Consider the following 25,758-nt stretch of genomic DNA (forward strand, 5'->3'; position numbering starts at 1 on the left):
CAAATCAATAAAATTAGAAATGAAAAAGGAGACGTTACAACAGACACTGCAGAAATACAAAGCATCCTAAGAGACTACTACAAGCAACTCTATGCCAATAAAATGGACAACCTGGAAGAAATGGAAAATTCTTAGAAAGTTATAACCTTCCAAGACTGAACCAGGAAGAAATAGAAAATATGAACAGACCAATCACAAGTAATGAAATTGAAACTGTGATTTAAAATCTTCCAACAAACAAAAGTCCAGGACCAGATGGCTTCACAGGTGAATTCTATCAAAAATTTAGTGAAGAGCTAACACCCATCCTTCTCAAACTCTTCCAAAAAATTGCAGAGGAAGGAACACTCCCAAACTCATTCTATGAGGCCACTATCACCCTGATACCAAAACCAGACAAAGATACTACAAAAAAAGAAAATTACAGACCAATATCACTCATGAATATAGATGCAAAAATCCTCAGCAAAATACTAGCAAACAGAATCCAACAACACATTAAAAGGATCATACACCATGATCAAGTGGGATTTATCTCAGGGGTGCAAGGATTCTTCAATATACGCAAATCAATCAATGGACTACACCATATTAACAAATTGAAGAATAAAAACCGTATGATCATCTCAATAGATGCAGAAAAATCTTTTGACAAAATTCAGCACCCATTTATGATAAAAACACTCAAGAAAGTGGGCATAGAGGGAAGCTACTTCAACATAATAAAGGCCATATATGACAAACCCACAGCAAACATCATTCTCAATGGTGAAAACCTGAAAGCATTTCTTCTAAGATCAGGAAGGAGACAAGGATGTCCACTCTCACCACTATTATTCAACATAGTTTTGGAAGTCCTAGCCACGGCAATCAGAGAAGAAAAAGAAATAAAAGGAATACAAATGGGAAAAAAAGAAGTAAAACTGTCACTGTTTGCGGATGACATGATACGATACATAGAGAATCCTAAAGATGCCACCAGAAAACTACTAGAGCTAATCAATGAATTTGGTAAGGTTGCAGGATACAAAATTAATGCACAGAAATCTCTTGCATTCCTATACACTAATGATGAAAAATCTGAAAGAGAAATTATGGAAACACTCCCATTTACCATTGCAACAAAAAGAATAAAATACCTAGGAATAAACCTACCTAGGGAAACAAAAGACCTGTATGCAGAAAACTATAAGACACTGATCAAGGAAATTAAAGATGATACCAACAGGATAAAGAAGATGTGACACATATATACAGTGGACTATTACTCAGCCATAAAAGAAACGAAATTGAGTTATCTGTAGTGAGGTGGATGGACCTAGAGTCTGTCATACAGAGTGAAGTACATCAGAAAGACAAAAACAAATACCGTATGCTAACAATATATATGGAATGTAAAAAGAAAAAAGAAAAAAAAATGGTCATGAAGAACCTAGGGGGCAAGACGGGAATAAAGACACAGACCTACTAGAGAATGGACTTGAAGATATGGGGAGGGGGAAGGGTAAGCTGGGACAAAGTGAGAGAGTGGCATGGACATATATACACTACCATACGTAAAATAGATACCTAGTGGGAAGCAGCTGCATAGCACAGGGAGATCAGCTCGGTGCTTTGTGATCACCTGCAGGGGTGGGATAAGGAGGGTGGGAGGGAGGGAGACGCAAGAGGGAAGAGATATGGGGACATATGTATATGTATAACTGATTGTTTTAAAGCAGAAACTAACACACCATTGTAAAGCAATTATACTCCAATAAAGATGTTAATAAAAAAAAAGATGACACCAACAGATGGAGAGATATACCATGTTCTTGGATTGGAAGAATCAATATTTTGAAAATGACTATACTACCCAAAGCAATCTACAGATTCAGTGCAATCCCTATCAAATTACCAATGGCATTTTTTTACGGAACTAGAACAAAAAATCTTAAAATTTTTATGGAGACACAAAAGACCCCGAATAGCCAAAGCAGTCTTGAGGGAAAAAAACGGAGCTGGGGACTTCCTGACTTCAGACTATACTACAGAGCTACAGTAATCAAGACAATATGGTACTGGCACAAACACAGAAACATAGATCAATGGAACAAGATAGAAAGCCCAGAGATAAACCCATGCACCTATGGTCAACTAATCTATGACAAAGGAGGCAAGAATATACAATGGAGAAAAGACAGCCTCTTCAATAAGTGGTGCTGGGAAAACTGGACAGCTACATGTAAAAGAATGAAATTAGAACACTCCCTAACACCATATGCAAAGATAAACTCAAAATGGATTAGAGACCTAAATGTAAGGCCAGACAGTATAAAACTCTTAGAGGAAAACATAAGAAGAACACTCTTTGACATAAATCACAGCAAGATCTTTTTTGATCCACCTCCTAGAGTAATGGAAATAAAAACAAAAGTAAACAAATGGGACCTAATGAAACTTCAAAGCTTCTGCACAGCAAAGGAAACCATAAACAGGACGAAAAGACAGCCCTCAGAATGGGAGAAAATATTTGCAAACAAATCAACAGACAAAGGATTAATCTCCAAAATATATAAACAGCTCATGCAGCTCAATATTAAAAAAACAAACAACCCAATCCAAAAATGGGCAGAAGACCTAAATAGACATTTCTCCAAAGAAGACATACAGATGGCCAAGAAGCACATGAAAAGCTGCTCAACATCACTAATTATTAGAGAAATGCAAATCAAAACTACAATGAGGTATCACCTCACACCAGTTAGAATGGGCATCATCAGAAAATCTACAAACAACAAATGCTCGAGAGGGTGTGGAGAAAAGGGAACCCTCTTGCACTGTTGGTGAGAATGTAAATTGATACAGCCACTATGGAGAACAGTATGGAGGTTCCTTAAAAAACTAAAAATAGAATTACCATATGATCCAGCAATCCCACTACTGGGTATATACCCAGAGAAAACCATAATTCAAAAAGACGCATGCACCCCAATGTTCATTGCAGCACTATTTACAATAGCCAGATCATGGAAGCAACCTAAATGCCCAACAACAGATGAATGGATAAAGAAGAAGTGGTATATATATACAATGGAATATTACCCAGCCATAAAAAGGAACGAAATTGGGTCATTTGTTGAGAAGTGGATGGATCTAGAGACTGTCATACAGAGTGAAGTAAGTCAGAAAGAGAAAAACAAATATCGTATATTAATGCATATATGTGGAACCTAGAAAAATGGTACAGATGAACCAGTTTGCAGGGCAGAATTTGAGACACAGATGTAGAGAACAAACGTATGGACACCAAGGGAGGAAAGCGGCTGGGGGGTGGTGGTGGTGGTGTGATGCATTGGGCGATTGGGATTGACATGTATACACTGATGTGTATAAAACTGATGACTAATAATAACCTGCTGTAAAAAAAAAAATTAAAAAAGCAATGATTCCCTGTGTTTCTAGATATAATAGGAAGCCATCTTTCAGAAAATAAGAAAATGTATTTCGTATAAGTCCCCAGTTACTTTACATACTTCTGAAGAATCAGGACAAATACAACTGATACTGTTTTCACAAAGCAATTGTATATTCTTCCTTTTATCCATCAGTAGTTAAGTGGGAAAATAAAATTATTTGAAAGCATTATTGTTCAATACTTTTGAATGGCCAAAGTAGCATGGGTTTATTTCATATTTAAGAGTTGTAGAATATCACTAGTAAATTTTATCATCTGGTGCTGTTTGTATGAGGGAGTTGCTTTATAATATTGCTGTTTTTTTTTTTAATTGAGTGATGATTGATTGATTACTATGTTGGGTCTTCGTTTCTGTGCTAGGGCTTTCTCCAGTTGCAGCGAGCGGGGGCCACTCTTCATCGTGGTGCGCGGGCCTCTCACTATCGCAGCCTCTCTTGTTGTGGAGCACAGGCTCCAGACGCGCAGGCTCAGCAACTGTGGCTCACGGGCCTAGTTGCTCCGCGGCATGTGGGATCTTCCCAGACCAGGGCTCGAACCCGTGTCCCCTGCATTAGCAGGCAGATTCTCAAGCACTGCGCCACCAGGGAAGCCCAATATTGCTGTTTTTGGTGTTCCCTGGGGACAGGGATCAGTTCAGAATTTGTACTCTTCTTGAATCAAAAATGATAAAATAAATATATACTACTAGAACGTATCCATGTCCACTAGACTTCCCTATTAATTAGCACTTTGTACAAATCTTGTCTGTGATTTCTAATGTAAGTTCATTGCATCATATTCTTCCTTTCACACCTCTTTTCTTACAAATTCCTTCTCTGCCCCTTCGTATCCTTCCATACTACTACTACTAATCTTCTTTATTTTGCTGAGCATAAATGCAGAGTTATATGTTGGGAACAGTAAACTTATCAGGGAAGCACAAAATCCAGTTAAATATGTGTGTTTTATTGCTAGTCCCTTAACTGTCAAATCTCAAAATTTTCTACTTCCACCTGCCTGCCTCCAGGTGTAATTGAAATGGAAAAACTTCTTCCAAACACTAAACCTGTCTCTTTGGAGATGCTCAGTAGAAACTTGTAATCATTTCTGGGAATTGAGAACTGGGAAAAACTTTTTAAGACATAGTATCAAATGCCCAATTGTGCAGTGTCATTGAAAGTACTGGTGAAGTCATAATTGCATTTCTGTGGGGGGAAGTGAGGTCACAGAATTACAATCCCATATCTTATGGTCTGGCTGCTTCCTTCCCATACAAGCAGAGGGTATCATGACTGTCACACTGAATCCACTGTCCTGGCAGAAGAAAGGAGTCAAGTGAGTATTTTCTATTTCAGTATAAAAGACAGACTTTATAATGGAATAAGGCTTCTGTATCTGTATTAGTCTTTGTCTGGAAAAGGGATTTTTCTTTTTCTTTTCTTTTTTAAAAATTTTTATTGGAGTATAGTTGATTTACAATGTTGTGTTAGTTTCAGGTGTACAGCAAAGTGAATCAGCCATACATATACATATATCCACTCTTTTTTAGATTCTTTTCCCATATAGGCCATTACAGAGTATTGAGTAGAGTTCACTGTGCTAAACAGTACATCCTTATTAGTTTGCAAAAAGTATTTTTCTGAAGTAGAAACTGGTTCAGTGCTAAGCCCCACATAGGAAGGAATCATAATTCCTGAAGCACAGGCTGAGCTTGTGAAGAGAGAATGGAGGTCCAAGACCATAAACCAATCTCTAACAGCTCCTAACGTATTTTAATGTAATCCTCACCGATTGTTGGGTTTTCTTCCAGGTAGTAATGAAATCTTATTTTTATGACCCTTAAGACTGTAGTTCAGAAATTAATCTGCTATTTAAGATGCTCTATACAAATCACAGAGAAGTTTCTATAATTAGTTCAGTTAATTCAGTAAAAATTCTATGCATGCAATAATGAGTTTGATGGAGCTAATTTAATCCTCCATCTCTGTATAGAAAATATAACTAAGTGACATTTGCTGAAGTATAATTATTTTTCTCTTAGGTTTGTTTTTGTTTTTCTTTTTTGGCTGCACAGCACAGCATGTGGAATCTTAGTTCCCCGACCAGGAATTGAAGCTGCACCCCCTGCAGTGGAAGCATGGAGTCTTAACCACTGGACCACCAGGGAAGTCCCTTCTCTTACTTGGTTTTGATGTGTTTAATGGATAGTAATTAGCTCTCTCCTGAAATTATTTGTGGTCAATTGGTTAAATTAGGACAATTTTCCTTCATGAAGTTAGGAAAGGAAGCTTCATGGAAAACTTAACTTTACACTTGAGGGATTCAGACTGTAGAAAAATTAAGGATTCCAGCATTTTTCAGGATCAAATATCTTGTTTCTCTTGTTCTCTTGTTTCTTTTGATATTTTCTCTTGTTTATAAAATTCTAATGTCATTTTCAGGCTCAACCTTGTGTTTCTCCTATTTCAATTTATTAAGTGCGGAAGATTTCCTGACTCCAAATTCCATTTTGCGTACTTTTTGTGTTTTATTTTCTTTCTTAAATCTCATATTAATTAGAATTTTGATGAATTTTTCTAAAACAATAAACCGATCATTTTATGTTCTTTAATGAAGAATAATTTAGGTCCTACTCTAAATATTTTATCACTCATTTAAATGTCAAGTCCCATAGTTTAGGGCAAAGCCCAATACATACAATGTAAACACTATATAACGAAACACATCAGACTTGGGAAACCTTGGACAAAAGAAAAAATATATTTAAAACAAATTATCAGGGTAGGTAATAGTAAGTGGAGAATCTTGAATTTAATATTTCATGAAAAAATAGCCCACAATTCATGTTTTCGTGCAGAATCGTCTCTTTGTGAATCTTCACTCTTTGTGAACAGTGAGCCCTGGAAAATGACAGAATGCCTTTCATGGATTTGAAATTTGTAATGATCTTCCTATTCCAGATAGGCATTGGAATCCTGGGAAATTTCTCACTCTTATATCATTATGTGTTCCTGTACCTCAGTGGATCTAGGTCAAGGTCCACGGATTTGATTTTCAAGCACCTGACTATAGCCAACTCCTTGGTCATTCTCTCAAGAGGAATCCCAGAGACAACGGCAGCTTTTGGGTTGAAAGATTTTCTCAGAGATTTTGGATGCAAACTTGTTTTCTCTTTTCACAGAGTGGCAAGAGGTGTGTCCATGGGCACCACCTGCCTCCTGAATATCTTCCAGGCTATAGCAATCAGTCCCAGCAACTCCAAGTGGGCAGAGCTTAAAGTAAGAGCCCTAAAGTTTATTGGTCCTACCAACATTCTCTGCTGGATCCTAAACATGTTGCTAAATACTATGGTTCCTATGCATTTGACTGGCAAATGGAACAATAAAAACATCACAAAAACTATAGATTTTGGATACTGTTCTTCTAAACTTCATAACAAAGACACAGACTTACTATTTATAGTATTGGTATCCTCCCATGATGTTTTGTGTTCGGGACACATGACCTGGGCAAATGGCTCCATGGTATCCATTCTGTACAGGCATAAGCAACGGGTCCAGAAGATCCTTGGGAAGAATGTATCCCCTAGATCTTCCCCTTTGACCAAAGCTACCCAAAGCATCCTTGTACTGGTGAGCACCTTTGTATGTTTTTATACCCTCTCCTCCATCATTTATTTTTATTTTATTCATGTTCATAAGACCATTTGGTGGCTGGTGTACACCTCTGCCTTAATCAAGGCATGTTTCCCAACTGCCAGCCCCTTTGTTCTCTGGAGATGTGTCCCCTGTATATCCAGACATCTCTGTGTGTGTACCAGGAAAAGTGCAGTTACCTCATCTCATCAGAACAATGTAAATAGTCTGATTTTCATCATGTTTATTCCATTTTGTCCTCATTCTTCATAGGATCTTAAGCACAATTATAGCCAGTTTCATTGCACGTAGAGTTGCGTATAAAACAGATTCTGGTACAATAAATAGTAAATAATAATAGCCATTGTAAGTGAAATCTATGAAATTATTATTAAAGTACTCTTATTATTGTATTTTATTGCTCATTTCACTGGAGAAGTACAGAGTGTAATCAATAATAAGACAGTCCTGAAATAAATTGGATATACTAGAATTATTTTTGACTATTTAACTTTTAATCTGCTGTATCAAAATTTCTCAAGATTTAACTGAGCATAGCATTGTAAATACAGTACCATAAAAGGTAATGATATGTGGAATGTTCCCTCAAGAAACCTTAGGAGAGGCGTCAATGTCCCTGCATTGTAATGCAAGTGACTGGGGTAAAGCTAGAGGGAAAATTATGTTTTAGTTATTGTAGCCACTGGCCGCTAAGTTGAGAACGTTGTGCCTTACATCCTAAGAGAAATAGTGGTCAATTGGAATATGAAAATGTGTATGGATGCTAGATTAAGGCTTTTTTTCAAATAAATGAAAATATTATTTCAAAAAAAAAAAAGAAAATGTGTATGGAGAAAGGTGAAAATATTGAAAAAATATATTTCAGTTAAACGTTGGAATAGTGAGCATCAGGGGACAAAGGAGAACATGGTAAGATATTTATTCTGTTGTTTAAAAAGAATACAATAAGATACATATTCTGATGTTTAAAAAGAATACAGGTGGGAAGCAAACATTAAATACACATTGTGTTTCTGCCATCAAATTGGATGGATTTTGGTGATTTTTGGTGGTCTTTAGAAGGTACATTGTTATCTGTTAAGCCTTAATGCCAATTGACTATCTTAAGAAACTGATTTCAGAGTGGATTTCTGCATTTCCAATTTGGGGAAACAAACTTATGGAGGACTTTTTCATCAGGCTTGGATTAGTAAAGGACTAGCAATTCGGAGGCCAAAGACATGAATCTATTTTTTAAAATGAGTTTTACAGTATTGCTTTTGAAATCACCAAGGATCACAATGTACACATTCAAAAGAAAAAAGTGAATATTAACTCAAATGTAGTAGCTAATTTAATGTAACTTTGTAATTATAAACAATTAAAATTTTAATATAATTTTCCCGGATTTATTGACAAATAGTTGACATATATTAGTGTATAAGTTTAAGGCAAACTGCAGGATTGTTTGATTTACTTAAACTGTATTGTGATATTATTACAATAGGTTCAGCTAATATCTATCATCTCATGTAGATACAATAAAAAGGGAGAGAGAAGAAAACAGAAAAAAATATCCTTGTGATGAGAAATCTCAGAATTTCCTCTTATCAGCTTTCCTATATATCCTTACTGCAGTGTTAACTATAGTCATCAGATTGTACATTACATCTCTAGTACTTATTTATCTTATAACTGGAAGTTTGTACCTTTTGATCACCTTCCTCCTATTCCCCTCCCCACCCTCTGACTCTTAATATTTCATTGTATTGAATATGTATGTACCACAACTTCTTTATCCATTCATCCATTGATGGACACTTAGGTTGCTTCCATGTCTTGACGATTGTGTTGAATAAATAGTACTGCAATGAATATGGGAATGCGGATATATTTACGAGTTAGTGTTTTTATTACCTTTGAATATATACACAGAAATGGAATTTCTGGATCGTATAATAGTTCCATTTTTAATTTTTTGAGGATCGTGCTTATTGGTTTTCATAGTGGCTGTACCAATTACCAATTTGGAATCCCACCAACAGTTGCACAAACGTTCCCTTTTCTCCACTTCTGTACCAGCATTTGTTATCTCTTGTCTGTTTGATAATGGGCATTCTAACGGGCATGAGGTGATATCTTATTGTGGTTTTAATTTGAATTTCCCTAATGACTAGTGATGTGTAAATTTTTATTTTGGAATAAATTTAGACTTGCAGAAAAGTGGCAAAGATTACAAAGTGTTTCCATATTCTCCTCACCCAATTGCCCCTGATGTTAACACAGTATATAAATATGGTACATTCAACAAAAATAAGAAACCAGTGTTGGTATATTACTGTTAATTAGATTGCAGACTTTATTTGCATTTTGCTAGTTTTAATACTGATGTCTTTTTTCTCTTCCAGGTTTCATTCCAGAATGCCACATTGTATTTAGTCATCATGTTTCCCCAGTCTCCTCTTCTCTGTTTCATTTTCTCATTCAGGTACTTCTTAGAATATCCCCAAAGTTTTGTGTGTGTGATTTATTTCTGAGTTTATAGACTTCTTGAAGAATATCACATCTCCTCGTGCAGTTAACATGACATATCATTGGTGATGATCATCTTGATCATTTGATTTAGGTGTGATTTCCAGATTTCTTCACTATAAAGTGATTACATGTCAATTTCCTTTTTTAAAAAAATAAATTTATTTATTTATTTATTTATTTTTGGCTGCGTTGGGTCTTCCTTGCTGCGTGTGGGCTTTCTCTAGTTGCAGCGAGCGGGGGCTACTCTTCGTTGTGGTGGACGGGCTCAGTTGCTCCGCGACATGTGGGATCTTCCCTGACCAGGGCTCAAACCCATGTCCCCTGCATTGGCAGGCAGATTCTTAACCACTGGGCCACCAGGGAAGTCCCACATGTCAATTTCCATACTCTATTGATAGGAAGGGAATTACTAGGTTTGGCTCAAATAAAGAGTGTGGGTACAGTTGAATTAATCTCCACCTCCTAGAAGGAGGAGTATCTACATATTATATTTGGTATATTTCTTGAAGGAGGATTTGTCTATTCCCCCTCACTTAATTCTTATTCAATTTTTATTCATATCATTGAGGTATTAGGTATAGTGAGAAAACAAGTTAATTTCCCTTTTGCCCTATTAAATCCACTAGAGATGAAAAAGATCCAGATGAAAAAATGCATGCTAAAATTTTATCTCTCATAAATAATATCCTGTATTTAAGACAATATAACACTCCTAGACTGTTATACCACAAAATTATATTTAAATCCTTAATATCTTGTAGTATGCACTTTATTTTCATATTCTCCTAAATGACTCAAAAATATGCATTTTTTATTGTTGGATGTTTAAAGCAGGATCTAAACAAGGTTTGTGCATTAAATTACTTGTTATAGTCCTAACATTTAAAAAAATCTATTAATCTAATTTTCAATATTATTCATTTACAAGGGAAATATGATTAACACATACAAAGTATAAAAATTTGATGGAGTTAAAAATTATAATTATTATCATAGAAATAGAAAAATAAACTACTAGAATATTGTAGAGTCATTGTAATAAAAAATTATAGCAAACATGAAGCTTTGTGGTAAAACATTAGTGCCTTTAAATTCAGATAAACAGATAAATAGACCCACTGTCATTGCTACTCATTAACACTATGCTTCAAGACATAGCTAGTGTTCTGAGAAATAAAAAATAATAATAATGAAAACTGTAATTTTGGAAATGGGAGTCCCATTAATTTTATTATTGGCAGATGATGTAATTGTCTACAAAGCATATCTAAGGAATTATGATTCATATCATAGTTTCAACAAAATTAAATAGTTTCAACAGAATTACTGGATGCAAGATCAATCTACCAAAATCAATAGTATTCACATACATTTCCAGTTAACTAAAATATAATTCAGCAGTCATAGTTAAATGGTCCCAAGGTAAACCTGGGAAAAACTGCAAGGCATTATAAAGAAAATTATGAACAATTTCTGGCGGATGTTATAAAACATTTAAAAAGAGGAGCATGACACAATTTCACTGTTGGAAATACATTAGAATGTAAATTATTGCCAAACTACAAATGTGTAATTCAATAGGCTCCAATCAAAATACTAACACATTTTAATGAGAATGTGACAAAACAGTTGGAAAATTAACTGGTGAAATGGCAGTGCCCAAAATAGAGGAAACAAAATTAAAAAATAAAACATATGTAAAGGACTTCTAACAGACACTATGATCTTTTGTAATGAAAGTAGCAAAATGAAGGTGGTGATGCAGTAATATTATATTTACCCTGAGATTAATTAACCAGGACATGTAGCCCCTAAGCAGACTTTCATATATAATACTGTAATATCTGAGGTGGATTTGCTCATCAGTAAGGAAATAAGCGATTATTCAATAATCATAGATGGATACAACTTTCATTATATCCCTACATTAAATAATATATATGGATAAATGCCAGATAGATCAAACAACACATGGGAGACAGAAATACAGGAAAACATTTAATAGAAAATTTAGAATAAACACTTTATTATTTCAGGGTGGAAGACAATTTCTTTAAGAAGATGTACAAACTGTAGGGACTTCCCTGGTGGTTCGATGGTTAAGACTCCTCACTTCCACTTCTCAAAACATTGAGAATGTTTTGTTTTAAAGATGGCAGAGCAGTGTGGCCCAAAAAATAAATAAGTAAATAAATAAAATTGAAAAAATATTTAAAAAAGAAGATATACAAACTACAAAGGAAATGGTTAAAACTATGACAATACTAAAGTTACTAAATGCTATCTGAAAATAGAAGTTGCAACCAGCTACAAAATGGAAGGATATATTTGCAATGCTGAACACTCGAAAAAAAAAAGTGTTCGAATTAGACGTTAAAATTTTTTCTACCATTCCAAAAACAAAAGGAAAACAACCCACAAAAAATGAAAAACTGAGTATGACCAGATTATTAATAAATCCGTAACTTCATGTGAATAATAAATGGCAATATAAATAGCATCACTAATAAAAAATAAATGCAAATAAAATCAACAATAGCATATCACCCACATAATAAAAATACACACACTACCCACTGTGAGATGATATGGGAAATGGAGAATCTCCTTCGTTGATAGCAGAGGTGTTATTGATTGAATCACTTTGGAAGACAGCCAAAATGGTCATATGAACTAAACTTGAAGATGCACAAAAATGGCAGTCCAGCAATTCTATTCCTCACTGTCTGTTCACAACAATAGGAAGATGTGCCCAAGAATATTCATGGCAGTATCACTAGTGAAAGCAGAATATTCACCAGCACAGCTATAAAACGAAGAATAAACAATGGTGAAACAATGAACTGGAGACACATATGTCAACATGGAGATATTTAAGAATCAATTATTTGAGGTCAAAGGCAAAACGCTCAAGTAAACAGTGTATTTAGCTGTGTATAAAAATTGTAAACATGCAGAAAATTGTGTATATTGTTAAATGTGTAAGTGTTAAAAAGTTTTAAATGCTTGGGAATGGCAAACACCAAATTATAGTGTATTATTTCAGAAGTATAGTATAGTATAGTAAGTAAGTATAGTATAGAAGTATAGTGATGAAATAAAAGAGGAAAAGGAACAACCACATAAGATACGTTATCAAGTCTGGGCAGATCAAAAGATTATTAGATCAAATATGATTGCATTGCCATGACTGAATTAGCTCACCTGCTGAAAACTTCTCTCTGGGGAGTAATCTGAAGAGTCATATAGCTCATATGCTTTTGTTCCCATTTCTCAAGCATCGTTTTCCTTCATTGCTTGATGTCTAGTTTTTTTTTTTACCTTTTATTTATTTTATTTATTTATTTTTGGCTGCGTTGAGTCTCCGTTGCTGCGTGCGGGCTTTCTCTAGTTGTGGCGAGCGGGGGCTACTCTTCATTGTGGTGTGAGGGCTTCTCAACGCGGTGGCTTCTCTTGTTGCGGAGCATGGCTCTAGGTGTGTGGGCTTCAGTAGTTGTGGCACGAGGGCTTCAGTACTTGTGGCTCCCGAGCTCTAGAGTGCAGGCTCAGTAGTTGTGGCGCACGGGCTTAGTTGCTCCGAGGCATGTGGAATCTTCCCAGACCAGGGATCCAACCCATTTCCCCTGCATTGGCAGGCAGATTCTTAACCACTGCACCACCAGGGAAGTCCATGATGTCTAGTTTTTTGAATACCACTGTTGCATGTGTTATTTGTCTTTGTATGTGTTGTTTCCAGAGGAAGGTAGATCTGTTCTTTGTTACTCCATCATGGCTATAAGCAAAAGTCAGTTTCCCTTTTTTTTTTTTTTATTGTAGTAAAATATACATAACATAAAATTTACCAACATAACCATTTTTAAGTGTAAATTCAGTGTCATCAAGTACATTCGCACTATTGTTCAATCATCATCAACTGCCCAACTGCAGACATTTCTCATCATCTCAAACTGAAACTCTGTACCCATTAAACACTGACTCGGTATTCCCCGCCTTCTCTATCACTTGGTAACCACTCTGCTACTTTCTATCTTTATGAATTTGACCATTCTAGGCACCTGGTATAAGTGGAATCATAGAATATTTGTCCTTTTGTTTCTGGTTTATTTTACTTAGCTCAATGTCTTCAAGGTTTACCCATGTAGCATGTTTCAGAATTGTTTTCCTTTTAAAGGCTGAATAACGTTCCATTGTACATATATATCATATTTTGTTTATTCATTAATCTGTCTATGGACATTTGGTTTTACTTTTTTAAATCTTTCAGAAACTGTGAATATTGCTGCAATGAAAATTGTTGTACAAATATCTGAGTCCCTTCTTTCAATTCTTTTAGATATATACCTAGAAGTGGAATTGCTGAATCATATGGTAATTCTATGTTTACTTTTTTGAGAGAACGTCATAGTGTCTTTCAAAGCGGCACACCATTTTACATTCTCACCAGCAAGAACATAGGTTCTATTTCTCCACGTCCTTCCTAACACTTAGTAGTAGTAGTTTTTTTTTAGCCACACCCTCGGCTTGGCTTGTGGGATCTTGGTTCCCCAACCGGGGATTGAACCCGTGTCCTTGGCAGTGAGAGCATGGCGTCCTAACTACTGGACCGCCAGGGAATTCCCCAGTAGTAGTATTTTTTTAATACTACTTCATTCTTGTAGTACGAGATGGCAAGTGCCAATTTTTAGTTGGCATATTAGACCAACCAAAGAAGCTGGAAGGGAAGAGGGGAAAACTTTTCTGCCCCTACAACATTCATCCTAATCGCCAGGAAAACTATAGTGAGACCACTTCAAATTTTATAGTGAGAAACATTTTCTAGAATGGCTAAAATTATACTGAGAAATAACTGATAACACTGAATTTCAGTGAGAATGTTGAGGAACTAGAATTCTCATATATTGCTGATGGGAGTGTAAAAAGCACATTTACTTTGGAAAACTGTTCAGAAGTTAACTTATAAAATTAAATATTTACCTACTGAAAGGGGAGTGAAATTTGTCACCCCCAAGTATAGCTCTTTGGCGTAGGAATTATTTTAGGTTGGTTATTTTAAGAGACAACGGGCATAGAAAATGCTCTGAAAACTGAGTAGAAGCTTCCTTTTGTAAAAATCTCCATTTGTAAGTGTGTCTCTCTATCTGTACTGGAAAGAGGAAGATGTCTAAATCTCTAGAGACTCTTGCCCAAGGGAAAGGGAAAGACTGAAATCTGCATAACAGCTTTACCCCTGTTTACTGTGTTTTCCTGGTCATCTCCCACAACTGCCTCCCCAACCCCTACATCTTTATTTGTCTTTAGATGAAGATGGCATTTAAGGTGATGGCTTTGGCCATTTGGAGGAGCTACTCAGTTTTCTTGAATCTCTCCCATGTATACAAGAGGTATACATGTTATTAAACTTCCCCCCCTCCCCCCATTAATCTGTCTTCTATCAAATTGTTAGACCAGCCAAATTACCTAGAAGGGAAATTTTTTCTGCCCTTACAAAGGGTAGAGAAAAACTTATTTTTATCTCTTCCATCTACCCCATTACCAAATCAAAAGAAAACAATGAGACTTTCCTCTGAAGTACTGCTCCTTGTTCCTTTCTGTCTTCCATCCATCTCTACTTAGCTCCTATTCTATACAAACATTTATTTATAATCAATGTTAGGAGAAGGGCAGAAGAAACAGAAAGGCAGGGCCCAGCATCTTCATCCTCAGGGAAAATGTGGGACACTTAGTACCCAACTCCTAAAGATTTATGAGAATTAATTCACATAAATGTGTGTGAGGTTCCCACCACTGTGCACTGAAACCTACCTGTGAGTACATAGTAAATGCTCAATAAATACCGCATTAATGATGCATCTAGTTTATTTTCCAAATACAGACTTGCTCAGACATTCTCTAGCCTTCTTTAAACTTTAAAGGACCAGTAAAGAATGTGCTGTTTCAGGACAGTGATTGGTGGTCTTCATTGAGAGCCAACTCTATTGAGTTAGTGGGTGTAAGAGGCTCAGGTGTGTTATTGAAACTGAGCAGGACCCTGTGGGGCTCCTGGGCACAAAAGCCCTTCTGCGTCCCCCGTTTTTTGTTTGCAGGAAATAGGCTTCATTCAGCCTCCATGACCTTCCCTGAGTTCCACCAGCCTTGTTCAAATAGTTGCTAGTTAGGGAAGGGAGGGAATGCAGAGACAAGGGAAGAGCAGTCAAGAAACAATAGTGCAGCCTTGGGGTAAGGTCCTGCTTCCCCCTCAAGGAATACACAAAACAATATCTTTGAGCTGTTTTGCAGATACTGAAACCCCCTCCAGGTGGGAGAAGTTAAATGATTAATGATGGCATGCTGCCCACAAGCACGGAGACCCCAGAGCAGCTGGAACCTGTAGGTTGATGATGCTGCCACTTACCTCCCCACCAACCAATCAGAAGAAGGTCCACGAGCTGATCACGCCCTCTTTGAACCATTACAATAAGACTCACTATCCCCTCCAGGTCAGGACACACGGTTTTTTTTTTTTTTTAATTTAATTTATTTATTTATTCATTTATTTTTGGCTGTGTTGGGTCTTCGTTTCTGTGCGAGGGCTTTCTCTAGTTGTGGCAAGCGGGGGCCACTCTTCATCGCGGTGCGCGGGCCTCTCACTATCGCGGCCTCTCTTGTTGCGGAGCACAGGCTCCAGACGCGCAGGCTCAGTAGTTGTGCCTCACGGGCCCAGTTGCTCCGCGGCATGTGGGATCTTCCCAGACCAGGGCTCGAACCCGTGTCCCCTGCATTAGCAGGCAGATTCTCAACCACTGCGCCACCAGGGAAGCCCCAGGACACACAGTTTTGAGGGCATGAGCCCGCTATGGCCCCCTTTGCCTGGAAGCAATAAAGCTATTCTTTTCTACTTCACCCAAAACTTTGTCTCCAAGATTCAATTTGGTACTGGTGCACAGAGGCCGAATTTCAGCATCATTATCTGCGCTTTCTCTAGCTTAGTTCAACTGATAATGGGTGTGGGTGGCCCAACATCAGCACTAACATGGAACTTGTTAAGATGCCAACTCATGGGCCCCACTGCAAACCTGTAGAATCACAATTTCTTAGAGTGGGGCACGAAACACAAACGCTTTATATGCACATTAAAGCTTGAGAAGCAAGGCTTAGATAAGTGTTTCTCGCCCAGGCTTCCAATTAGGATCACATGTGGAGTTGTAAGAATGATCCTCACCTGTGCTCTACCCCACAGATTCTATTTGTCTGGGTGGGAACATTAACATTGTTTTAAATTCAGTACTCCACGTGATTCTAAGTTGAGGTCAGGTTGAGCACGCGGGTTCCTAGGTAACATGAGATTTGCTTGCAGGCATTGGTCCAAGGGGAGGTAACAGGATCTGCCCTACAGGAGGCTGGAAGGGGTAGGTCAGGGCAGCCATATTTCTCATTGCTGCATCAGAATCTGCGGGCATCTGTGTGTGGGGAGGACCCTTGAAGACAGGGAAAGAGGAACTCGCATGGCAGCCTCCAGGTAAGAACTCATGTTTCTGAATCTCTGCTGTGACAAAGGACTGGGAAATTTGGCCTTTTCTGCATTTTTAAAGCCCTGCCTGTGGGTGAGGTGTTAACAGGTGAAGAGGGTTTTGCTGGTGGTTTTAAAAGTATACTCACAAGATGCAAATGTGATTTCTCCGCATAATATCTTCTGAGAGAGAGGCCCAGAGAAGGAAGAGGAAGAGGAAAGAAATGGCAGGCTCTCATGTCCCAGGTCAGAGTCTGTGTCATCTTTTCCTACTGAAATGCCATGCAGTTAGAAGTTGCAAATGTTTATTTCTCTACTTCTGATGTTCTTATGAGTGTTTTCAACTACTTTTAAAAAAACTTTCTGTTTAAAAATATGCAACGTTAGTTCTTTAGAATAATTCTCTCCTCTCTCCCATAGCCTTCTCTCCATTCTCTCAATCCAGGCTTTCTATATGGGAGGAAGAATCCCCACTCTGAATTTAGGTGAGGTGCAACTGCTGAAAATTTTCTCTTTGTGACAGATCTACAAGAGAAGGCACTGAATCCAATATTCTTATTGAGGATGGGGTCGTGTCCTGGGATATCAGTAAAGAAAGACATTTCATGGTTAGGTTCCATCTGGTTCCTTTATCAGCTCTGTGTAAGCTAGGATGAAGAAAATGCACAATTCAGGGAATTCCCTGGCGGTCCAGTGGTTAGGACTCCAGGCTTCCACTGCAGGGGGCCGCGGTTTGATCCCTGGTCGGGGAACTAAGATCCCACAAGTCGCGTGGTGCGGCAAAAAAGAAAAAAAGTACGATAGGATGGATATGTGTGGCCCAGAATATCTCAGAAAGTTCTGAGAAAGGAAGAGAGGCTTGTTTGCTGTCCAGAATGCTGAAGAAAGACTTCTAGTTAAAATAGTTAAAGATTACAGGACACGGGAGCTATTTGTGGCTTGAAATTTGACTAAAACTGCTGTTTTCTCATGATTGGATTCATATTATGACTTACTTTTTTTTTTTTTGCCAACGATACCCCAGCAATGATAATGTGTCCTCTGGCAAATATCAGGCACCTGATATCAATTTGTCCCATTACAGCTGATGTTCTTTGCTTACTTGGTCGGGTGCTCTCTGCCAGAATCCTCCACTCTAGCATTAAAATTTTCCCCTTTATCTTTCATAAGGCTCTTAGACAAATTTACTGAAAGATGTGCAGAAACCATCACATTTAATCTGGAAGCTTCCCTTTCTTCTGTTTCTCTTTGCTGTAGTTTGCTTTGGAAAATAAAGGCTCTCACCTTTGTTTATTGGGGATGCTGGCTTTTGTTAGGAAAGGCTCTAAATCAGTCAGTCCTTGGCCCTTTAACTTTCCATTTCATTTCAAAGCCCAGCACCAGGAAATTGTGAATGCCATCTGCTACACAACGTGGAGCTGCCAGGGACTCTGTTAGCCGAGCTGTTCTGAGAAGGGAGGATAGGGGCAGAGCCATGACAGGGCAATTTCTTGGTCTGGGGTCTTTTTCAATGGACCCTGCATTGGAGATTCTGTGTTGGGCTCTGCAAGCCCCATTAGGCAGAGGGACCACATTCTGGGCGCAAATTCTGGGGCAGCTGAGCTATGCCTGCAATGTTAGTCCTGAACTATAAAACAGGAAGCTGGGGACATCAGAGCGGCCGCTCTAGAGGAGGAACTGATGGACACTTTATGCTTTTACATGATGCAGGGCAACTCTGGGTGGCCAGTCCCTGATCCCCAGTCTTCTCTGGGGTCATCTGGTTTGTTGGAGGTGCTGGATTCAGGTCCTTGAAGGGTTCACCCACAGTCCTCGCGTTCGCATACATGAAGGTTTGGGCAAAAGGAAAAGGCATAAATGGGAGAGGGCATCCAAAACCCTGGGGGTAACAAAGAGGGTTGGAGAGAGGACCGGTCTGTGTTACAGACTACGGTCCCAGTTTATCTTAAGTCTGGACTAAGGCTTGTGGGCTTGCTTGAGACGGGATTCAAGGCTGGGAGTCTGGAAATCAAGCTGGGGAAGGAAGGAGCTAGTGATTTCAGGTTTCAGCTCTGCGAGCGGGCACGTGTGCCAGAAGTCCTCTGTGCGCGTGGGCAGCATTTGGTGGTAGTGGTGGTGAACTCTAATTGGCAGGTGCTGTGCTGAGCGATTACCAACGGTGAAGTCTGCTCAAGAGAGGGCGGCGTGTGCTGGTGTCTCGTGGGCATGCGTCAGTCTGGGGCGAAGGGTTGGAGTGAATGAAGTCTTTCTACGTCCTTAAGTTGCCCTGTACAGGGGAAACATAAAAGCACCAGATGAAAAAAGTGCTCCAAAAATGAAAGGTGGGGATATAAAATCTAATATTCCACATAGTTGGTGGAATATTAGACTTTGTATCCATTTGCAAGGAGAGTTTAGCAATCATTCACCCACAGTGAGAATGCTCAGTCATGATGGTGCATAATCTGGTATTCTAGAACCACCCTGAAATCCATATATGCATAAACAGTCCATGTTTTATGACGTGTGTGATAGCAGTAGACAGACACATTCAACTCTGTAACTGTATAAACAGGGAATGTTCAATAAAGGTGTTTTATTCATAATTACCATGGGATTTGTGTTTTAGGAACTGCAGTAGATGTATTTATTGTGGTGTGAAAACATCACCTTCATTTATCATTGGTTAAGGAAAGTAATTTGATTGATAGTTTGATATGACAATATTTGTATGAATATTGAACCAGGAAAAGCAATATTTTAATGTTTGTGTACGTGCATTGGGAAATTCTCTACCCTCTTTGGGTCTCTGGCTGTGCCTAAGAATTAAACTGACATAAGACAAATTAACAGGAGGAAAGAATACAAATTAAAAAATTTTTTTACATGTACATGGGAGTCTTCACAAGAAAATGAAAAAGAGAAGTGAACAGAACAGAAAGCTTTTATACCTTTTAGACAAACAATAAATTTGGGAAGAACTGACAAGACAAAGGGATTTGGGCTGGAGATAGGTAGGTAGTACTTATCTTAAAACGTTTGTTTGCAGGATACTCCGGTGCCATCCTTGGGCTGATGGGTTTGTCTTCAGAAAAAGAAGTATTTATTTCTTGTCTTTAGGCAGAATAAGGGGAGATTTTACTGCCTTTCTTCCTAGTTGCCTTCAACTCAAAATAATTTTTATGTCAAACAGGCATATTTTGGGATGACAGATTCTTGTTTCCTTCATGTGTGTGTATATTATAAAATTTCAATTGCAGCTGGAGATACACTCTGAAATTTCACAAGAAGGAGGATACATCTCAAACTGGTGAAGGCTGTTACATCAGGAGATCAAATTATTATATCAGTAGATCATGGAGTAATTAATGGGAACTTTATTTTAATGCTAAGTCATTTTACACTTACTTTATAAATTTTTTTTTCAAAATCAAACTTTAATCTCTGTATAGTAGTTTTCTGTCACTGTCATAACATAACATTGAGCACCTTAAAATAACATTCTACAGTTCATAAGTTAGAAGTCTAGTAGGCTTGGTGGAATCTCACAAGGTCAAAATCAAGGTTTTAGCAGACATGGTTCTCATCTGCAGCCTCTAGGTAAAAATCCACTTCTGGGACCTCTCAGCTTGTCAGAATTCATTTCCTTCTCTTGATTTTCATGTGACCCTTCCATGGTCACACCTTGGTACTTGGTACTGGAGCCAAAGAAAAGTTTTGGCTCATTTCTCACTCAAAATTCTACTTGTGTAGTCCTCTACTGTATGTTCAAATAAAGGGATTGCTAGGAGTATTTTATATAAGTGAAATTTCTGCCTCGTGGGCTGAAATGGAGAACTGTTCACAATTAATTTGTGAATAAAATGCAGTTCAGAAAATTAATGAATGGGAGAATAAATTAGTGACCTCCAATCTACTTCCAACAATCTCCTTTGCCCTAATTCTATCTCTTCCCTCCCTCTATCTTAACCCCACTGTGACCTCAATCTCTCCATCCCAGTGACCTTTAGCTGCATTACTGAATCTCATTCTTCCCCTCCACATGGCCGTTCTAGACTTCTGTAATGCTCCCCACCTCCATCCCTATGAAACTGCTATCTCCCTGACTCCTGAGCCCTCAGTCCAGGCCTCCTTGCCTTCCATCACCTCCCAACCCCCCATCCCCCATCCCCTTCTTCTCCCTTGATATTTATCCCCCCACCCCCATTACAATGAGTTCAGCCCATTTCTTGAGTCTTCTATGTCCAACTGCCCTCAAATGTGCCCACCGAAATATCAGGAGTCCACAGCTTCCCCATAACCCTGCAGCCATTACCCCAAACCCTACACTCCCTAACGATTTCTGCTGAGCCTCTTATTTCATGGATGCCCACTATCCTTTCCAGTTCCCTTCATCTCCCTCCATCACTTTATCTCCCTGTGTCCATTGTGTCCCAGCCTTTATCTCTGTTTGGAAAACTAAATACCCTAGGACTCCATTCACAACCAAGTATCCCCCTTCTATCTCCAGCTTCTCTACGCCTTCATAGGCATTAATATTTCCGTGGCTCTTATCCAACCTTGCCCTGTACCCTCTTTTGCTAATTAACTCCTCGTGTCCATTGACCATCTTCACTCACTTATCCCCTCAACACACTCTTCCTCCTTTTACCCTTAAACCCTGCCGTGCACTTTAATCCCTTAGTGACATTTAACTCTCTTGTGCTTTTTAGCCCTATTGTGGGTTGAATTGTGCCTCTTAAATAAGTATGTTAAAGTCCTAACCTACAGTATTTGTAGCCACAAACTCATCTGGAAATAGGGTCTTTGCAAACATAATCAAGTTGAAATGATGTCATATTGGACTAGAATAGGTCTTAATTCGATGTCTGGGGTCCCTCTAAGAAGAGGAAAATTTGGACACACAGACATACAGAGGTCACCTTCTGATGACGGAAGCAGACATTGGAGTGATGAATCTATAAGCCAAGGGAGACCAAGGATACTGACATGCACAATGAGTCAGAAAGAGCCAAGACTCACCCCTAGAGCCCTCAGATAGAGTATGACCTGAGAAAAACTTGATTCAGACTTCTCACTTCCAGAACTGTGGGAGAATAAATTTCAGTTGTTTTAAGCCCCTCAGTTGGTGGTCATTTGTTACAGCAAATTGCTATAGATCCTCTGAAATTTCTTTGGCCCTGAACTCTGTTACCCCATGGAACCCAGACTCTCTGCAGCTCCAATTTATCCTTAAAGTCCCCTTTTCCCCATGCCATCTTTTTCACTCTGTTGTATTATTACTATTATTTTTATTAACTCATTTACTACTTCTAACCAGGTTTCTTTTTGTGTGTGTGTGGCCGCGTCACGTGGCATGCAGGATCTTAGTTCCCCAACCAGAGATTGAACTCATGCCCCCTGCATTGGGAGTGCGGAGTCTTAACCACTGGACCACCAGGAAAGTCCCCACTCTGTTGTATTATTCACCGACACTCTGTCATTGTCCAAACACACCAACTTTCCCAGCCTAAAGTGGCAATGCTCACGGTACAGCAGTATCTTGGTATCCGCAGGGGATTGGTTCCAGGATCCCAATGTATACTAAAATCCTGGGATGCACAAGTCCCTTATACAAAATGGTGTCATAGTCATCCCTCCCTAACCACGGGTTCTGCATCTAGGGATTCAACTAACCAGGGGTCAAACCTGTTGATATGGAGGGCTGACTATACTTTTTAAATTCCGCACATTGGAAACAGTTTCCATGTGGGCTGTTGGAGGGATTATGAATGGTGGCAAGGGCTTCCATGTTCAGGCATCCAGAGGACTGTAATATCTACTCTTTTTCCATGTATGAACACCTTTTGGAGATAGGCTCACTTATGGTGACTGTTTGAATATAACTTTATAAACCTGAGCATAACTGTGCGAGTTTCTGTGTTTTATTTTAATTGTATTAACTTTATTTTAATTTAATTTTTTTCTTTCTGGCCCCACTGCACAGCCTGTGGGATTTTAGTTCCCTGACCAGGGATCGAACCCAGGCTTTCTGCAGTGAGAGTGCAGTCCTAACCACTGGACCGCCAGGGAATTCCCTGTCATTGTATGTTTCTATATGAGTATCTATGAATGTGTGTATGAGGATATATGTGGTGTGTGCACGAGTGCAAGTGTGTGACTGAATATGTGATTATGTGAGTGACTGAGGGTACGTATGTGAGTGTAGGTGTTTGTGCATTTGAGTGTGTGTGTGTCCAGGCATGTGTGCGTGTTTTGCATCTTTGTGGAAGTGGGTAGATGTGTGGTATGGGTGTTTGTGTACAGAATGTGACTTGTCCACCATTACAACTCTAATCCATGCCTTATAAACTGTGATGGCTTTGGATATTGGACAATGCAAATGTGGATTTGGTTGAAGTGCAAAAGATGGATTCACGTTCATAATTTATATTTCTACATTAATTACAAAAGAAAGCTTACTAGTGGAAATTCAATTAAAAAATTGGTGTGAGAACTGTGGTAAACATTTAATGCTTTAAACTGAATAAGCAGAATCGACTTCTCTGATATTTGAAAAATGGTAATGTCTGCCTATTAAACCTTCAGAGCCTGGCCTTTATTTTGTATGAGACACTCTTTTATAACCTTCCCTCTGTCTTCTACAATAGCGTTCTCTTTAGAATCTCTATTATTACTGTGGTCAATATTGTTAAATTATATTTCCCACCAAATGTCCATCTTATTTAATTTATAAACTAGTTTGCCTAATTTGAGATGTGCAAATTAGGCTCATGTCAACTATTGGCACCATTTCCATCATTTTAATTGTTTTGTCGCAGAAAATCTTTCTCAGGTTATTTGTCTAATTCCAATTCGGCTTACAATGATGCAGCTCAGTGGTCTGAAGTTTAGGAAGGAACTGAATCTCAGGTAGAAAAATTTCTCAGTGATACATGGAATCCAGTGAAACAAACAAGCGTTTCTATCCATTTCTCATGTTTCAGACCTCAGCATTATCTGCTCCCCTCCATGTGAGACCTTGTTTGCCTCTGGGGATGATGGAAAAGAAAGGGCTTCTCCAAAATACTCTAACGGTTTCTTTAGAGTTCTGTGATCTCAAAATGGAAAGTTGTAATTGTCTTTGCTAATTAACAACTGAGGAAAATATTATAAGAAATATTCTCAGCCCCCAAGCTTGCAAAAACATTGTTTCTTTACTTTTATGCTAAAGGTTTTGAAATATATATATATCTGTCAAGTCAAACAAATTATTTGTCTAATTTTTGAATTCTTAATATTTTAAATCAGCTTTTGAATGTTTTACATAGAGAACTATATTAAAATATTTCCGACATTGAGGAAATATTTATTTTCCTCCTTTAGAAATCTAAACCCACAAAATTCCCCAAACCAAACTCGATTTTTGACTTCCCCTCTCCAAATGATTGTTTATCCCTTCTTCAGTGTAATGAAAGCTTTCACCATAAACTTATTTCTCACTTTGAAATCATGAGACGACACCCTGAAAACCCATTGTTACCAATATGGACAGCTGACATATACAGAAAAATTCACTATTACAGATCCAGAATCCATGAAGTTTATTCCTGTGTGTTTTAAAATTTTTGAATCTGACCTGATGTCTTTTAAAAAATTAGTAAATACATCTTTTTGTGTTCTCTTTTGTCACAATCTGGTGCAATATGGTCATTTTCACATCAAAATTTTAAAAATATGGTAATCTGCCTCCTCAATATTTATATATATTTCAAAAGAATATCATTTTCTAGGTTCTAATATGCAAAATCCATAACTTGGTTCCAATTTCTCTACTACCTGATACTCACTATGTCATCAGCTTGATCCCAGGCTAATTCACTTTTCCCTGGGTCATTTTTTTGTTTTTGGTTTTTTTGCTCCAGTTTGTTGAATGATCACAGCATATGGTGTTTCTTTTTGATGGAATTTCTCATAAAATCTCATGCTGAATTAACATTTGGAATGTATAATTTTGTCAGTTTGAAAGTCACACATTAAAATATTTCTCCATAATCTCTAGATTATTTCAGAACATACTTTTATTATTGCAAAGTGTCTGAACTTTGCAATTTCATAGGTATAACATTTTTTTTTGGTTGTCTTGTTTTTTTTTTTTTAAAACATCTTTATTGAAGTATAATTGCTTTACAATGGTGTGTTAGTTTCTGCTTTATAACAAAGTGAATCAGTTATACATATACATATGTTCCCATATCTCTTCCCTCTTGCATCTCCCTCCCTCCCACCCTCCCTATCCCACCCCTCTAGGTGGTCACAAAGCACCGAGCTGATCTCCCTGTGCTATGCGACTGCTTCCCACTAGCTATCTATTTTACATTTGGTAGTGTATATATGTCCATGACACTCTCTCACACTGTCACATCTCACCCCTCCCCCTCCCCATATCCTCAAGTCCATTCTCTAGTAGGTCTGTGTCTTTATTCCCGTCTTGCCACTAGGTTCTTCATGACCTTTTTTTTTTTCCCCTTAGATTCCATATATATGTGTTAGCATACTGTATTTGTTTTTCTCTTTCGGACTTACTTCACTCTGTATGACAGGCTCTAACTCCATCCACCTCATTACAAATACCTCCATTTCATTTCTTTTTATGGCTGAGTAATATTCCATTGTATATATGTGCCACATCTTCTTTATCCATTCAT

At 38.1% G+C, this 25,758-nt stretch overlaps 3 protein-coding genes across 5 annotated transcripts in view; 2 read left to right on the forward strand and 1 right to left on the reverse strand.

Annotated features, from left to right (window-relative positions):
* LOC103011735 (zinc finger protein 677-like) overlaps positions 1–5,933 on the forward strand; it is a 37,674-nt gene extending 31,741 nt beyond the window's left edge. The window contains exons 4-5 of one of the 3 annotated variants that reach the window (XM_057533563.1): positions 4,717–4,771; positions 5,511–5,933. In XM_057533563.1, the coding sequence (XP_057389546.1) occupies positions 4,717–4,771; positions 5,511–5,628 (173 nt within the window). In that variant the 3' untranslated portion in view covers positions 5,629–5,933. The remainder of the gene's footprint in view (positions 1–4,716; positions 4,772–5,510) is intronic. The other 2 variants (XM_057533567.1, XM_057533562.1) reach the window with 2 other exon arrangements.
* Positions 1–25,758, reverse strand: part of LOC103003407 (zinc finger protein 665-like) — a 311,171-nt gene that overhangs the window by 114,206 nt on the left and 171,207 nt on the right. The gene's annotated exons all lie outside the window — the stretch shown is intronic.
* On the forward strand, positions 6,054–9,684 carry LOC103013822 (vomeronasal type-1 receptor 2-like). Its single transcript, XM_057533610.1, has 2 exons — positions 6,054–8,001; positions 9,480–9,684. Exon 1 carries the CDS (start codon positions 6,352–6,354, stop codon positions 7,342–7,344), a length of 993 nt encoding a protein of 330 aa, XP_057389593.1. The 5' UTR covers positions 6,054–6,351; the 3' UTR covers positions 7,345–8,001; positions 9,480–9,684.

The sequence above is a fragment of the Balaenoptera acutorostrata genome, chromosome 19 (assembly GCF_949987535.1).
Source record: "Balaenoptera acutorostrata chromosome 19, mBalAcu1.1, whole genome shotgun sequence".
In the NCBI taxonomy this organism is placed as follows: domain Eukaryota; kingdom Metazoa; phylum Chordata; class Mammalia; order Artiodactyla; family Balaenopteridae; genus Balaenoptera; species Balaenoptera acutorostrata.

Coding starts and splice junctions, on each gene's coding strand:
- LOC103013822 (XM_057533610.1), top strand. CDS start 6,352: ATGCCTTTCATGGATTTGAAATTTGTAATGATCTTCCTATTCCAGATA.